A 16,178-nucleotide genomic window follows, 5' to 3' on the forward strand; every position below is an offset into this window, starting at 1 on the left:
AAATGTCAATGCGTCGTTGGTGTATCAAGTTTCCCAGAGTAAGGATTTTGCGCAATTACAGTGTACTATATCGGTCATCTACCCAACCAGCTACTCGCGACAATAGAAACTAGTTGTTTACGTCGAGGAAAACGTCAGAGCACAAACGTTTTCACGCTTACTCGCTCAAAACTTATTAAGTTTACTGCTTACAGACATTTCACATAATGACCAAGGAGGAATAAGTGACTGTGAAATTGAGCTACCCGGTCAATACATGGTTTCTCAACCAACTCCCAAACTCGCCGACTCCACACATGTCGCAATACGGGTAATACCCCGCAGTCTGAGACCTTGATTTAAAGTGGTCGCTTGAAGTAACCGTAAATGCAATATCTTTGGTTGGTTATTCGCCATAACATTGAGTAGTAGCGACATTCACTACATTTCGGGCATAAAGCCACAGTATGGTGGAAATATGAGAAGACACTCAATCATTTTTCGGGAAAACTTACCCCAACACGGCACAGTAGCAGCACTGCAGCTCCGCCATATTGTGAATAGCACGATGGGAAATTTCATTCCAGACATGCCTTATTTGCATAATTGCAAAGATCATGGCTGCGTACAGAGGTACACGTGATAAGTGTGTATGAGTGTAGTTGATTGTATATTTGGTTCAGTTTTGTGATTCTGATGTGCGTATATTTGCTCGCATTTCATGCCTTTCCTTGTTCATCTTTCAAATGTTAAGAAGTATGTGTAGTGGCAGTCACGACGGAAACAGTGAAGCCCTACAAAAACCAGTACTCGGAAACGGTGAAACTACTGAGATAAAGATACATGCAGCTTTTGCTGCCGTATACATGGAACCATGTTGAATGATACGTAATATATCGTCCGGCACCAGTATGTACCACACGAGCAATGTTTTCAACGAGATAGATACAAATATATTTTACCTGCGAGGCCCGAATGAGGTCATGAAATTTGATATTTGATTCAACCTGTTCACCCCCAATTTCCGATAATCGGATCCACACTCGCCATTGGTAACAATGGATTGAGGCCAAACCATGGTTGAAAAGGGTCAGTTTCGTGCCTATCGGTAATAATCTACTGCTTCAATATTTATATAAGAGAACAGATATAAGGGAACCTTAAGGTTGTGCAACAACATACTCCCACTAGGACCCCAGGGGGTGTGATAGATTGCCAAATGCAATACAAATTGATTTTACCAACCTTTGTGAGAATATACACAAGAATTTGCAATCAAGTAAGTTCATTTCACCATAAAACATATTTCGTCTATTAATATCAGATATTAATATATCTGCCTGTGATTATTAACAATATCATCTACAAAACATATTTCATTTCTTAATATTGGGGCGCTGGGGGGGTAATCTCTCTTCAGAGTTTACCAGAGTACCCTCATTAAATAAGGTCAAATAATAGAATAAATATAAAGTCTGTCAAACATTAAGAATTTCCTTGTTATTATATCCATGGCTGCCAGATAGTCTATTGTGGGTATCATAGATTGCAAACCCAAACCAATATAAAATTGACAACCAAGACACATTTTGATAAATCTTTAAAATGCTTTCATTTAATGCATTTGCTGAAGTGAAAAATAAACAGTATTAATTTTCCAACACATTTTAACAATGTTGATAGATGAAAAATTGATTGACCCGATAATATTTTTTTGCTCATTCTAGATGAGGACATGCCAGAGCTGGAAGATGATGATGAGTGTGACAATGATGACGATGATGCTTGGCAAGATGTTGAAGATGGGGTGGGTTTCACCACTGAGCCAGTGAAATGTCTCTTTTGTGAAGAACTGCAAACTTCCCCTGAAATCACATTCCAACATTGCAGAGAAAAACATAATTTTGATATTGGAAGTATTCAAAGGTTACATTGTAAGTTGAAAGTTGTTCTCTTTTACCAAAAGTTACAATGAACCCATATTTTGCCAAGTTCATATGTCACTATCAAGACAAATTGGTTAAAACCAGTAAGGCATAATATAGCCCATTGCACTTTAATAACAAGGATTTGAACATTTTAAGGCCCTCAAAGACAGATACTTAAAACAAGATTTTACTTACTGAACCAGCTATAATATAATGCCAAGTAGTTGAAAATATTGTCTAGGAGATTGCACAGTACCTGTTTTTACAGACTTGGCAAATGGGGAAATGATAGGCCTGGCACAACAAAGGGTTAATGAATCCACAACAGCCTATATTCCACGTGCACTTGTCAGTGCATGTGTGTGTTTGTTTCCTGAACATAATTCAGGGTCAGATCTAAGAATTTGATCAATTCAAGTGTAATTGTCCCTGTAGGCCATTTACCTTACGCTGAAAAATAAATGAAAAAAATTCTCAAAGCAAGACACCAAAGAATTAGAGATACTTATACCCACAAATGCAACTGCATGCAGGCAGCCTGCAGCTAGACAAATCACCGAAGCCATGTCTGCCATCCTTTGGTTGGCTTCAATGCATCACAGCATTTTTAATCTAACAGCCCCCCTGGAGCAAACTTTTCCCTTCAGCATCAGAAACAAATATTTTCTTTCCACATTTGGCCAGCAACAAAAATTCCAAGCCCCATAAATAGTTCGAACACCCCAAATGTATACTGCAGTAATTCATGCAATGACAGTGAAATAGCTTATCTCTTTGTATCTAATATGGCCTTTCATGAATTTTTTTTTTCCACTAATAGGCCTTGATTGCATCAGCTACATCAAGATGATCAACTACATAAGATCAACAGTAAGTACATAAGAGTATCAGTGAAGAGAAATCATCTTATGACGTAAAGGAGAAAGTTGCTATTTTCGTCCATGGAATAGAATTTATTCTGACATTGTGAAATGAAATGTGAACTGAATTTATGTCAGTGTATGATATGTTGATAGTTAAATGTTTAAACTGAATTTTTGACTTTGTTTAATATGCTGTTTGTTAAATTGTAATCGATACCAGAAATGATATCATCATTACCTTTCTTTTATAGTTCTGTATATAAGCATAACTGAAGGTATATTTTGTAGTTTGCTCTTTCAGGATAACAAACAATATTTCTTACTTCTCAAAAAATACAAAATGGACAACAGTCAAAAGAAGTGGTAATCTTTGTCACACTAAATTGATGCACTAATCAATGGCAAAGAAGTAGATGAAAGGGAAGCGATTAAGGAGACATAGACAGACAGACAGAGATAAACAGACAGAGTAGGGAGGGAGAGAGCATACAGATTAGAGTACAACTTTAGTTTTATATTTCTCACAATTTTCTTGTTGCTCCATTCGTTGTACAGAATGTACCAAGTGAGACGCTTACTACAAAACATCCTTATGGCAAAGCACCATGGGAAAATGACTCCTACATGAAACCTGTGATAGACAATGATCCAGTGCTTCAGTTTGGTAGGTTGGCAGTTTTGAACTCTTTGCCAAGTTTCTTGGTAAAATACAAGTGCAGAATGCATTTGTCAGCAGAAATAACAGGTCTCAAGATCTGCATTTAAGCTTCTCGGGATGGTGATGCAGAACATGAAGAGAATTGTTACATTAATTAATCGTTGTGATCCTGGTAATTACAATTCAGTGGCACAGATAATGCAGTATTCTGAAATATTCTGGTGTTGAATTCAAGTCTTCAAGATTATGTATAAGCATAGTCCAGGTTCACATTACTGCATGTAAACATCATTTTTATCATCAATCTTAGTATGACCGTCTGCCAAAATAAAGGCTGTCGTTTAATTGCAATGTTTGTGATGATTTAAGTTTTGGTATAGAATTAAAAAAATTTCCTTAACAGCTGTAAATTTGTCATATATCAAAAAAAGTTGTACCAAATTTGCTTAAATTCATGTATTTTTTAAAGACTAGAAAATCATCAAGGTTTTCTGTGCACCATTATTATATGTTATTAACTTGACTTTCTTATGTTGATAGCATTCTGTTTATTGACACTATAAAAGTATTATTAAATCAAAGATTTTCATTTTTATGGTTTTTCTGTGTGCACTGAACAGGGTGATTCATCTTCTTTTTTTTTCAAATTTCAGACATTGAATCCTTAGCTGAAGAGGTTGCAATGTCAGGTGTAAAACAGGGTATGACAGATCCCCCTAGTGACCAAACTGAGCAACTTTTACAGAAAGTGAACCAACTTGAGATGAGGGCTATCAATGCAGAAAGTGCATTAGTAAGAGCCATGCAGGACCTCAATGTAGCAAAGTAAGCTGGTTAAAGTCATCTTAAACCTAACTTTTGTCATTTTTCACGACTGGACTCTGTATATTTCTTTTCAGGTATATTAAAAGTATGTATCTTATATGAATAAGTGTATTACTACCATACCTATGTAGTAGTTACATTGTACTCAGTTTTAGGCCATGAACATTCTCCATTGATTATGATACATTTTAGTTATTTGCATATTCAAATAATGCTCATTAATACTCTTTGCATAAATTAATATGTTAGGAAATTAAAGCATTAGATGGCGGTACTTTGGAATAAATGTAGTGTGCCCTCTTTTGACTCTTAATGATCTTACACCTTCAGTATTGAAGTTCAAAATTTATCTAATATTTAGTTTTTTTTCTTTCACAAACTGTATTTTTCTCATGAAGGTACCTATATCTGAAAGTTACAACAAAATGATCAAAAAAATTTACACCACTTAAGGCAAAACATCCAAAAAATTTTCTGTGCTTGAGTTCTTTGATATCACTTGTTTCTGATAACAATTACAGAGGAAAATGTATCTTCAAGATTACAGACATGGTATTTATTAATATACCATTTTGCTATGATAATAACAAGATTTGCAACTTTTATCAAATTCCTTCGATTTGAAATAATATGCTCAAAATATCTTCAAAATTATTTATCTGTCCAAAAGTAAACTACTTTTGTTGGAATGGCTAAATTTATACTTTGACCTGCTGCAGTGATAAAGATGGACAAAAAAAATTTGTCCAAATTTCTTTTGATAGCACACAATGTCACACGCATGATACTTTATTTATGATATCAGCCATTGTGATGAGCACTATTAAACCCTTTGAGTGCCAAAGTCAATTTTTAGCACCTTTATAAAATACACACATTTTCTGATTCAGACAATTTTTTTTCAGATTTTTCCCAAAATTTTGATGAGAAACTGTAGCTGTCCATTTGGTCAAAAATTAAAAAAAATACAGAGAGTGAAAAATTCAAGAAAATTGCAAAAATGTTGCACTAGAATATTGATGGCATCAGTTACAGCTGTCTACGTGATAGAAAGAGTATTGTGTTGTTGCCCAATGTTTATTTTATGCAAAATCAAAAAAATATATATATATATGTATATATATTTTTGTGTTCTTGAAGAAAGACAAACTTACAATTTTCATACTTTTTCCAGAATGTTTGCCAAAAATTTTGTGATGTCATCACAAGCCACAGTGTCCGGTGACCAAACTATCCACACACTACAACTCACAGCTGATGATGAGGAGGCGTATTATGAATCATACGGTCACTATGGTATCCATGAGGAGATGTTGAAAGACAAAGTGAGGACTGAAAGCTATAGAGATTTCATTTACAAAAACAGTCATGTCTTCAAAGACAAGGTAAGAAATGGTTTGTTATTTGTTCATTACCAGTTTTGGTTTTGAACTTTCTGATAGTAAAGCCATGCGCTAACAGTATGATGGAAATGCAAATTGTCTGTGAGGTGTTGTAAAATTAGAATCAACAAATCAACTGTATCATGCAAGAGTACATATAATTCGAACACAACCACAGAGATTACACCTTATAAAAGTGGTAGCAATGTGTGTAGGATAATATACCTGTCTATTTTGAGTAACCACTTCTTTTAGGATAACACTACATGTGGAAAATGAAGACAGGAAAAGTACAGATTTTAAATAAATAAGATATCACAGCTTGGTCCTTTTCAGTTTGACTCCATTCTTGCATTGGCAAACATGAAGAAAATTAGACTCAATCTTCCTTATGAAAACAATTGAGTTTACTCAGGGAGTCTTCCTATTGTTATTCAAAAATCAAACCCCCTAAATTGTTCTGTATATGGGCCCAGCGATCTTCAGTCTTACCCTCCCGTTTTCATTCCTTTATTATCTCTTTGGTTTAGGTTGTTCTCGATGTGGGATGTGGAACCGGTATCCTTTCAATGTTTGCTGCCAAGGCTGGTGCTCGTCAGGTGATCGCTGTGGACCAATCAGAAATTATTTACCAAGCAATGGACATAGTCAGGTGATACTGTGTTTTTACTTCAAGACAAATTGTAAAAAACAACATTTTATTTTAACATGTGTGTCTCCATCATTGTAGACATGCATGTAATTTAACTATGGTTGTTGTCCTTGTGCAGTGAGTGATTTTAAATTCTCAGGAATGAATAAAAATAATGGTTGCCATGGCAGCTGGATTTTTTCAACAGACTGTCATTGTGATGATTTTATTGCTACTTTGACACAATTACCGTGCTAATTAAGTATGATCATATTTTTATTAAGCGACAAAAATGAGTCAAATTTCAAACAGTCAATTACCTGTACAAGAATTCATTCACCCTGTTTTATTCAATGGTAAGGTATACAATGTACTTTGGTACTGGAAAACGTTAGGGGTGTAAAGCTTCTTTGCCTTTGAGCGCCAAAGTCAATTTTTGTCGCTTTTATAAATTATAGACAGTTCTTTTCAGATTTTTGCTAACATTTTGATAAAAAAGTGTAGCCAATAAAATGTGATGTCTGTTCAGTCCAAAATTATAAAAAAAATTACAGAAAAATTCATAAAAATTGGTAAAATGTTGCATTAAAATTTTGGTGGGAAACATTACAGCACTCAAAGAGTTAAATGGAAAATATGAAAACATTATAGAAGTAGGTTTTTAATGTAGTATAAGCATAGACCCTAAAAATCCCTAGGGTCTATGGTATAAGTGTGTTTGTTCATAGACCCTAAAACAAAGGTTGTGCCATGTGAACTTTTTCAGGGTCTATGGTTTGTATTGACTCAAAAAATTTTTTATCCTGAAATTTTAATGTTTATGGTTTCAGGGAAAATGGGCTTGAAAAACAAATTACTTTAATCAAAGGAAGAATAGAAGATGTTGACCTTCCTGTGGAAAAGGTGATAATCCTTTGTTGTATTTTCATTATTACCTAGAATGTTACCATCGCATCCCAAACAATCTTTTTGTGTCAGTTTTACTTTCTTCTGAGTTTTCACAATGATTTCTGTTTTGTTCATATCCACTGTTTGTGTCAACTACAACTTCTCACTCCATTCCCCAAAGCATATTGCAATACTTGGTAGTCAGTAAACTATTACTCTGTCATCGCCTAATTGCATATATCCACATATCCATGTGTGGTAAAAGAGATATGAAGTGTAATAGCAGGGTTTGTACAGGGACTCAATAATAAAGGATGCTGGAAACAAGAGCTTCAGGCCAATCATTTTACATGTAACTTATTATTTACCAGCATTTAGACTTGGCAACATCTTTCCTTTGTATCTATGTCACCATTTATACATATTTTTCTTTCTTTTTTCCTTTTTTCATTCTGTTTTTTTGAAGGAAACATGTTACATGTAAATTTGAATACAAGTGAATGTGGGTCAACTTTTTAAAAATAACAACACAGGTTTGTCAAGATCCTTTATCAAAGTTATTTTGTAGAGTGACATTATTTTGTCTCGTCAATGGTATTTACATAAATTCATTACATTTTGTTCCAGGTTGATGTCATCATTTCTGAGTGGATGGGATATTTCTTGTTGTTTGAATCAATGTTAGATTCTGTCCTCTATGCCAGGGACAAGTATCTGGCTCCTCAGGGTTTAGGTATTAACATTTTTTTAACAGACAGAACTCAAGAATTTCTTGTGCAATTTGTTTTATTTCTATTTCTCTGATCTATTTTTTCTTGTAGATAGTCCTCCAAGTAGCATTAATTCTCAGTAAAAGAAAAGCTTGCTTGATAATATTTACTCACTAATCTGTTTCAACAGAAATTTTATAGAAATTTTTACAATAAGAAATTTTGACAGAAAAAATTTTCAATATTTCAAAAATACTTGTTGAATATCAATTCTGTAGAAACAGTTTTGAATGTGATAAGATTTCTACTGACATCTGTTTTAAATTCTGAAATCAACATTAATAAGAAATGCAATTTTCAAATTGATATCATTCGTTTCTTCCTCAGTCTACCCAGACCGATGTACCATCAGCCTGGTTGCCGTCGGTGACAAAGAAATGCACGACTCTAGAATTGCATTCTGGGAAGATGTGTACGGCTTCAAAATGAATTGTATGAAGACGTGTGTCCTGCAAGAAAGCTGTGTTGAAGATGTCAACCCAGACAGTATTATCTCATCCCCAGCTGAAGTCAAGGTAATTAGATTTTATTGACAAGCGAGACAAAAGCAGTCGTGTTGCTTTTGTGTTATTTAAATATATTCGGTGGAGGTATGCATAACTACGGTAATTCAATGTGAGGCTTCTGTGTCCTATATGACATATTAGCTCAGGGATAAAAAGAAATTGAATATATCACTACGAGTTTGATGATTAATGTATAACATAAAAACATTTAAAAATTAGCCACAAGCGTGAGGATCTGTTTTGTTACTTTCATCTTGAGGATCAATTGAAAGTTCTACCAAGTCTCATATTGAAAGAAACCATAGACAGTAGAGGGGGAAGAAACCAACTATTGTATCCTGTCTTTCGCACACAGGATATTATTAATGAAAATTCATCTTGAAAATTTGAACTAAAAATGCTCTGGAGGTTTTCGTAGGTCAACACTCTAATCATTATGAGCCAGCTGACAACATGCTGATCATCAAAATTTTGAGTAATAAGAAAAAATAAAAAGTACCAGTTAATAAATAAATAAATTTTATGATTAATCTAAAACTCAACATGGCTAAACCTTTCACCTTTCACGGCAGAGATGCAAAGCATAACAATTCAAGTGAATACATCAAATGGTCCTTGCCTATTACTTTAATATGTTTAATGTGTATATAGATCAGTTCTTTACCACTGAACATCATATGATTGTATCAAATTCATCCATGTAAGTGCCTAGGGTCTCAAGCATGTAATTTTCTTCAGATATTTTGGGTGGGCGCTTACCCGTACCTGGACCCCACCCTCATGTGTTAAAAAAAGTTCACACTTGGCTAGCAATCATCATGGAAATAACTGTAGTCTTGACCTTTTGACATTGATGTACTACTTTAAAGTCCATTTTTGGTAATTTCTTTCCTGTATTTACCTGATGGTAAGATATTGACAATGAAGGTCATTAAAGGTCATTAAAGATGCGACATATTTCTCCTACAAACACGAATGCCATGCATGACCTTTGTGAAAACATTGAAAAATCAAATTGAGTCTTCACCCAAAAATTGCCTCAGTTTGAAAGTTTCATCGAAGTTGGGGTTGGGTGTATTGTCTGAGCATGGGTGCTCTTGCATTAAATGCCTTACACTGAACTTGCTAAATTTTAGCTACTTTGGTTTACTTCAGTATTGCGTTACAATTCACAGTTGGTTTTTTAATATGCCCGTTTCATAAAGCCAATCAGAATGCAATTTCCAATTTGCGTATACATTGTTGAGTTTTAGTTCCCTTCTTTGAAATTATTATCTACGACTTCAACTTGAACCTCCATAATAGAAGTTCCAATCTGCATGCAAATATATTAGAAATTGAAAGTCACAACTTATACTGACAGTTATTAACTTTCAGTCATTTATGTTATTGTAAACGTCAGTTATTCTTTCCAAATTATTACCAGCTGAAGTTGATAAAATTTTCTTTTTGTTGTTTATCAGGTGATTGATGTTGGATGCACGGATGTCAAAGATTTGGATTTTAGTTCAGATTTCTGTCTTCAAATAACCAAGGATGACCTTTGCACTGTAAGTAACCAGTCCCCATCCAGCCAATCATTTTAGTTATTTTGGTCACATGATTACAAGGTATATAACAAAGTGACCCCCCCCCCCCTGCATAAACAAAGTGACACATCAGATAATGTGTTGCAACACTCGGGTTGTGATATAATGTCTTATAGATTGAGAAGTCAATTTTCATGATTTATTGATGCAGAATGTTTGTGGTTGAATTTTTCTGCATTTTCATGTTTTTTTTATCTCTATCAATGTCACAGAAGAAAGGACATTTTAATGTTGTTTTGGTGTTCCATCACTTTTGCCTTTCCTTGTCAATATTCCTGCATCAAATCATGACAAATGTATTCGTTGATGTGTAAACTTGACAATGTTGATACAGTGGTGACAGTGTTGTCGTCTTACAGGCAGTGCTTTGTGAAGTTTCTGTATAATGGGGTTATCATCTCGTTCTACGGCTTATTATCATGGTAGTACCTTGGTGGTTATAACCCTTTGAGAAGGTTTTGTATGATACATGTATAACATATCAACACAAACATTTGAAATTTATTTCATTCCCGTGTATTGATATTTTCTTTTGCAAACCTTCCTCAAAGGTATTATCACTATTAAAGCTGATAAGATTGTTAGATGGTGTGGACAAGATGGCATTGTCAAACATCAATTAATCAAGTAAACCGGTACCTGGCACACACCAACACCACCAAGTTCACTTTTACAAGACATTGTATTGAAATTCAGGCCATAAAATTTCACTTGTCTGTCATAAATGGTTTACCATGTTTCATATTAACCATTTCTTTTGGAAAATACACAAAACGATCACATATTTTGTCGTTTTGGACCTGCGTGTATTGCTGCTCTTTATGTTTTTTTTTGTCATTGAAGACATTTTACTGATATCAGTAAATGGTTACAGTGCTTGTCAGAAAGGTGTAACACTACAGTTCTCAATTATCAGTGTAGGTAGTATTGTAAGCCATTTTATACAATGTGTCTCTTTGTCCTTTTCCAGAATAATTTCCTACGCAATGTGGTAATTGTGTTTGACTTTAGCAAATACAAAGCAAATGATGGTCTCCTGTTATTCATTTTCATTGCATAAATCAATAATTGTTTTGCTGTAAGTATGAGATGGTTATAGATAAATGCAAAACTTGTATCTCCAAAAAGTACATCTTGAAGTCTCACAACAAGAAAAAAAGAGTACTCTTCGTAGTCTATAAAATTCATCCCAGAAGGTGTCAGAGAATTTAAAATGAAAAGTCCCGTATTCAATTGTCATTGCCATTACAGAAAGAGCAGAGGGGTGCATCCTTTGTTTTTTAATTCCCTTACATTCCCTAATTGTATGGTATAATTAGTTACAACCAATTTAAGATTGATTGCACCAGCATACCAATATTTTAATCATTATAATTGCAAGTATCTGGAAAACATGTGGACAAATATTTACTTTTCTGTATCAGCGTGAAACTGTGACGTTTATGATGTAGGAATCATGTATCGACTGGCGGACATCCAGTTCCTGCCAAAAAAATGTACAACTTTGAAACATCTACAGTTTGTCGATGCTTCCATCCTCTCTCAATCCTTCCCCTAGCTACCTCCAATACTACTTATTGTACATTGGTCTCTTCACCATATTGAAAACAATGAGAGAGGTGAAACCAAGTCAGGTTGTGAAAGGGTTAATGCGCACATGATGAACACATGTAGGCTGTCTGTAAAGGTTTATTTATCCAACTGTTGTGAGGTACCATAATATTTTCATGTAGGTGAACGTGCTCTTTGAAATCCTTCTGGCAGCATTATATACTGACACGTTTCCCAGTACATCCAGATAATAGCTTCCCTCTTCCATTATCTCCTTCCAAGTTTTCCTCTAAGCAATATCGTCAATTCCATACCAGTTGCCAGCAGCGCAAACAGCTGAAAGTCTTCCAATGATTTCATTTCTTTGTTTTCTCCCTTCAGGCACTGGTTGGATACTTCGACATTTTCTTTGAAAAAGACTGCAGTACTAAGGTGTGTTTGTCCTAGTTTGTTCCAAAATTCTTTCTGCTAGGAAGAGAAATTTCAAAGAAAAAAGGCAAAAAAAAAGTATCATTCAGGAACATTCTGGAATGAAAATTACTTTTCCTTTTGTTCGTTCACCTTGGTTTATAGGAATATTACTCATTGCTTTGATAATTAACCTGTCATTGCCACATTAATTAAACAGAATTAATTCTATGACGGGCATGGTACTTCAAAGATATAGCTCTGTCAAAATAATTGGGATAAGCTGACCTTAAAAGACAAATCAATATTGATATATGTGCCGTTTGCTGCAAGATTTTGTTGAAGTGCATGGCAAGACTGGAGTGCTGTGTTTTTTTACATCTATATTACAATTCAGTGCCACGCTAGAGGGTACTGTTATGGTAAGGTAAATGTATTATGATAGACGAGGCTATAACCGAGTGGTTTCTTGAGGTGCACCAACAGGTATGAATTCTGTGTTGCCATGGCTATTCATACAGTAAGCGTCTATGAATATGTTTTCATTTCAACCTTCTGCCTTGCAGGTCTCATTTTCAACAGCTCCTCACTGTGATAAGACCCACTGGAAACAAACTGTGTTTACTTTGGCAAATCCCATTTCACTCAAAAAAGGTAATAATCTTCGATTCTTCAAAATGCTATGCTACCCAACATTCTGTCACCAGTAGCTTCTTCAGTGAAAAATGCCTCTACCTTCAAAAGAAGATAATATCCTTCAGTGTAAAGGCTTTTCTTCTATGGACCTTCCAAATATTTATTGAAGATTTTCAGAGATGATAATGCTCTTAGAGGAAACCAACTTCTCCACAGATTTTCTTTGTGAGATTAAATAGAAGTGATGAGTGAGTTTTTTTAGAAAGACCAGAAAATTTGTGTGGTGTTTATATCACCTTACCTGGTTGTTGCAAGTCTAGAAACAAACAAATATTTTTTTTAACAAATTTGTTTACTTCATGCAAATGAAGCACTTAGGAACAGTAGTGAGTGTCAGGCTAAACACAGCAGTGAGAAAAATTGTAGTGTGGAAGTACTTGAAAGTGATTTGTAGCATAAGAAAAAAGTCCAGTGGGCAAAAGCATTGAAACGGCAATGCCTGGCAATGATTTTGTTATTCCTTGAAATGAGGTAATGGCAAACACAAAGACAGGAAAGATATTCTAAGTATGGGAGGGAGGTTATTTTGATGATTACCATAGAAACAACAAGAATAATGAAAAAAATCTTGTACAAGGCAGACTTCTTTTACGTGACAAAAAATACCGTATAGGATATGTTTACCTGTAATATTTATCCAGCGCTTTTTGATATGCACTGCACTGTCTAAAGTTGCATGCATGATGTGCACATAAAAAAGATCAGAAATGTGTCATAAATTTCATGAAACTGACCAACGACACATGTTATCATATCGTTTCATGCAGGTCAAATTTGCCAGGTAGGAATGCAGTACAAGCAAAAAACAAGAACTGCACGAAATAACATGTGAGTTCAACGAGGTTCAACTTTTAGCATGGTATTAAATTACAGAAACCACAGTTTGTTTGCAATTTATCAGTAACAGCAGTATCATACACATCATCAGTTTTGTTGACAGTTTACAAGTGAAATACGATCATCAAACTTAAAGAAGGAACAAATTCAAAACTTTGTGTTCTCACTTTCAGGGGACGTCATCAATGGACGGATCAGCTGTAAGAAAAACATGAAGGACCAGCGATCTCTTCTGGTGACTTTCATCATCGACGGCAAAACATTAAAATATTGTGTCCAGTAGATGAATATTGGAAATTTTTCTCACAGAATTGCAATTCAATTTTTGTATTGATATATTAATATGTTAAGAGAAATAAATTAATATTGCAAGATAAAAGACTGTTGTCATTGTTCATGGAGAACTAACAATATCGCTGTGAAATAGGTGGCGTATCTAGCGTCAAAGATTTTGATGTTTCCTTTCTTTTCAAATGAATGGAATTTCTTTGATTGTCTGACTAGTTTTTTATTGCTACATTACTGAATCAGATATGGTTTGATATAATTTGCAACAGTGCCAGTGTGCATCACCATTGGCTTTGTCACATAGTAACACCCCTCCCCAATTTAAAATCCTTGGTGATTTATACAATCAATTGAATTCAGGCACTTTTGTGTGTGTTTGCAGTGGCCAGGCATATTTGAGCTGCAACTCAAAAATTATTTAGTTGTTAAAGGGAGGGGGTTGTCGGAACTCTGCTTAAAGGTTGCCAGGGACCCCTACGGCCAATGAAAACACTTTATCTAGGGTACGTTGGCGATTGATGAAAATTAAAACATGTTTGTTACCAATGAATATTGTAAAATTTAACTGTTGGAGCTATGTTGACGTGATGTATCTACATATCATGCATGAAATACATTGTTTGTAAACTAGTTAAGTGGCACAGAAAAATATGTGCAGTTTCGACAACCATCCTTCTTTAAAATCTAATTTGTGTGTTCATCACCAATGTTTGAAAAACATTCTGTGGCCACATTTTGATAAGCATCTTCACGTAAGTTGCATTTGATTTCAAACCATTTTATCAAAAATATGCAAAAAGATACAGCTGATGGGGGTTTAAGTAGTAAAAATTGTTCAGCCACAGAAATAACTTGATGTGGTAGTAGTGTAGAAATGATCAGACAAAGATAGAAAATTCTGTTTACCAGAAAGGTAATGTATTCATGCACACAATTCTTCATAGCAACCCAATTTTTTCAACAAACCAACATCTGTATTCTGTGAAAAACGAGTACAAGGATCCGTTGTTTTGGGTTGGCATCTTGCATGGAATAATAAAGTACGGACTTCCAGTTGGAGTATTTTAGTGAAATTGGTTATCGTGCCATCACATGTTCTTGGATCGGAGTTCAAGGTTATTCTTAGAGAGGGATGGATCAGCTTTCAAGTTTCCATTTTGTAAAATGCCAGAAAAGATTTGTTGAAATATTTTCATTTTCTTGAAATTTTTCTGTCAGTTCAATTAAAGTATATCATATTTTACGACAGTTTTTTCAACAATTGTTTTTAATTGAATCATATTTGCATCCCTCCTGTAAACCCTATTACCGGTAAGATTTAAACAAATTTGTGTTAAACACAATATTTATTTTCAATTCAGTGCATCTAAAATACACAATTTTTCATTTGCTCAGCTTAAGGTAAATTGGAATGCATCATTTTGAATACTCTTGTATATATGTTCAGGTCATCGGGATTTTTTAAAATCTTAGAATAAAGTGCCTGTTGCCTAATGCTCTGCAACTCTCCAGAGTTAATTCAGTTGTTCAGTCTCCATGGAAATGTATATTTTGCTAAAAGAAAGAAATATCCAGTTGTTTTGTGTAAATTTGATTCCTCCAAAAAAATAAATACAACTAAAACTCAAATGACAGAAGTTATTGAAAACATAAGCAAGATCAAATATATTTCAAAATATTTGCTTCTACTGTCAGTGACGAAATGAAATTGTAAGACCTTGGCACAAGACACACTGTCAACGTGTCTCACACCTGTGGTGTTACATCCTATGTGATATCTGAATGTTTACAAATTGAAAGGCTGTTTTGCAAAATGTACTCGTCATTTTGAAATCTGCAAATTACATACAAAGCACGACCCGATCCTTTTAGTGTTTTCTCTTTGCGATCTCTGTATGAGAATCAAACATGTAATAATACATCATAATAAATTGATATATATATTTTACTTAGGGAAAGAAAAGATATTTTCCATTCTCATTGATACACACAAAAGGGATACATTTTCCTTCCTGTGTCAGGTTTTCAAAAAAGGTGTGTATTCATGAGTAAAATGATAGTTATTGATAGGCAGTTTTTGTCATGGCTTTTTATGGTTCGAACCATAAAAAGCCATGACAAAAACTGCCTATTTCACTTGATTCAAATGACATCTCCTGAGAAGCTGCAGAGAGTTAGATTTATACATGCCAGGTAAATATGATAAGCACGTGGGGAGTCCTTTTCTTATTATTCTTGTTGTTTCTATGGTAATCATCAAAATAACCTCCCTCCCATACTCAGAATATCTTTCCTGTCTTTGTGTTTGCCATTACCTCATTTCAAGGAATAACAAAATCATTGCCTGGCATTGACGTTTCAATGCTTTTGCCAACTGGA

At 34.4% G+C, this 16,178-nt stretch overlaps 2 protein-coding genes across 2 annotated transcripts in view; one reads left to right on the plus strand and one right to left on the minus strand.

Moving 5' to 3' along the window:
• The window catches only part of LOC139116991 (cold shock domain-containing protein E1-like), a 39,480-nt gene extending 38,890 nt beyond the window's left edge, over positions 1 to 590 (minus strand). The window contains exon 1 of the mRNA XM_070679782.1: positions 495 to 590. The gene's annotated coding sequence lies outside the window, so the exon portion shown is untranslated. The remainder of the gene's footprint in view (positions 1 to 494) is intronic.
• On the plus strand, positions 482 to 13,890 carry LOC139116992 (protein arginine N-methyltransferase 3-like). The gene is made up of 14 exons (XM_070679784.1): positions 482 to 612; positions 1,707 to 1,913; positions 2,728 to 2,777; positions 3,326 to 3,434; positions 4,082 to 4,253; positions 5,428 to 5,638; positions 6,166 to 6,287; positions 7,097 to 7,169; positions 7,782 to 7,887; positions 8,252 to 8,439; positions 9,894 to 9,980; positions 11,952 to 12,002; positions 12,545 to 12,632; positions 13,685 to 13,890. Exons 1-14 carry the CDS (start codon positions 597 to 599, stop codon positions 13,792 to 13,794), a joined length of 1,590 nt encoding a protein of 529 aa, XP_070535885.1. The 5' UTR covers positions 482 to 596; the 3' UTR covers positions 13,795 to 13,890.
• The last annotated feature ends 2,288 nt before the right edge of the window (positions 13,891 to 16,178 follow it).

Source organism: Ptychodera flava, chromosome 18, assembly GCF_041260155.1.
Source record: "Ptychodera flava strain L36383 chromosome 18, AS_Pfla_20210202, whole genome shotgun sequence".
Lineage (NCBI taxonomy): Eukaryota > Metazoa > Hemichordata > Enteropneusta > Ptychoderidae > Ptychodera > Ptychodera flava.

Excerpts from the sequence above, each read along its gene's own strand:
- LOC139116992 (XM_070679784.1), top strand. Across the intron at positions 1,914-2,727 it reads AAGTATTCAAAGGTTACATT|GCCTTGATTGCATCAGCTAC; the intron begins GTAAGTTGAAAG and ends TTCCACTAATAG. Across the intron at positions 6,288-7,096 it reads CAAGCAATGGACATAGTCAG|GGAAAATGGGCTTGAAAAAC; the intron begins GTGATACTGTGT and ends TTATGGTTTCAG.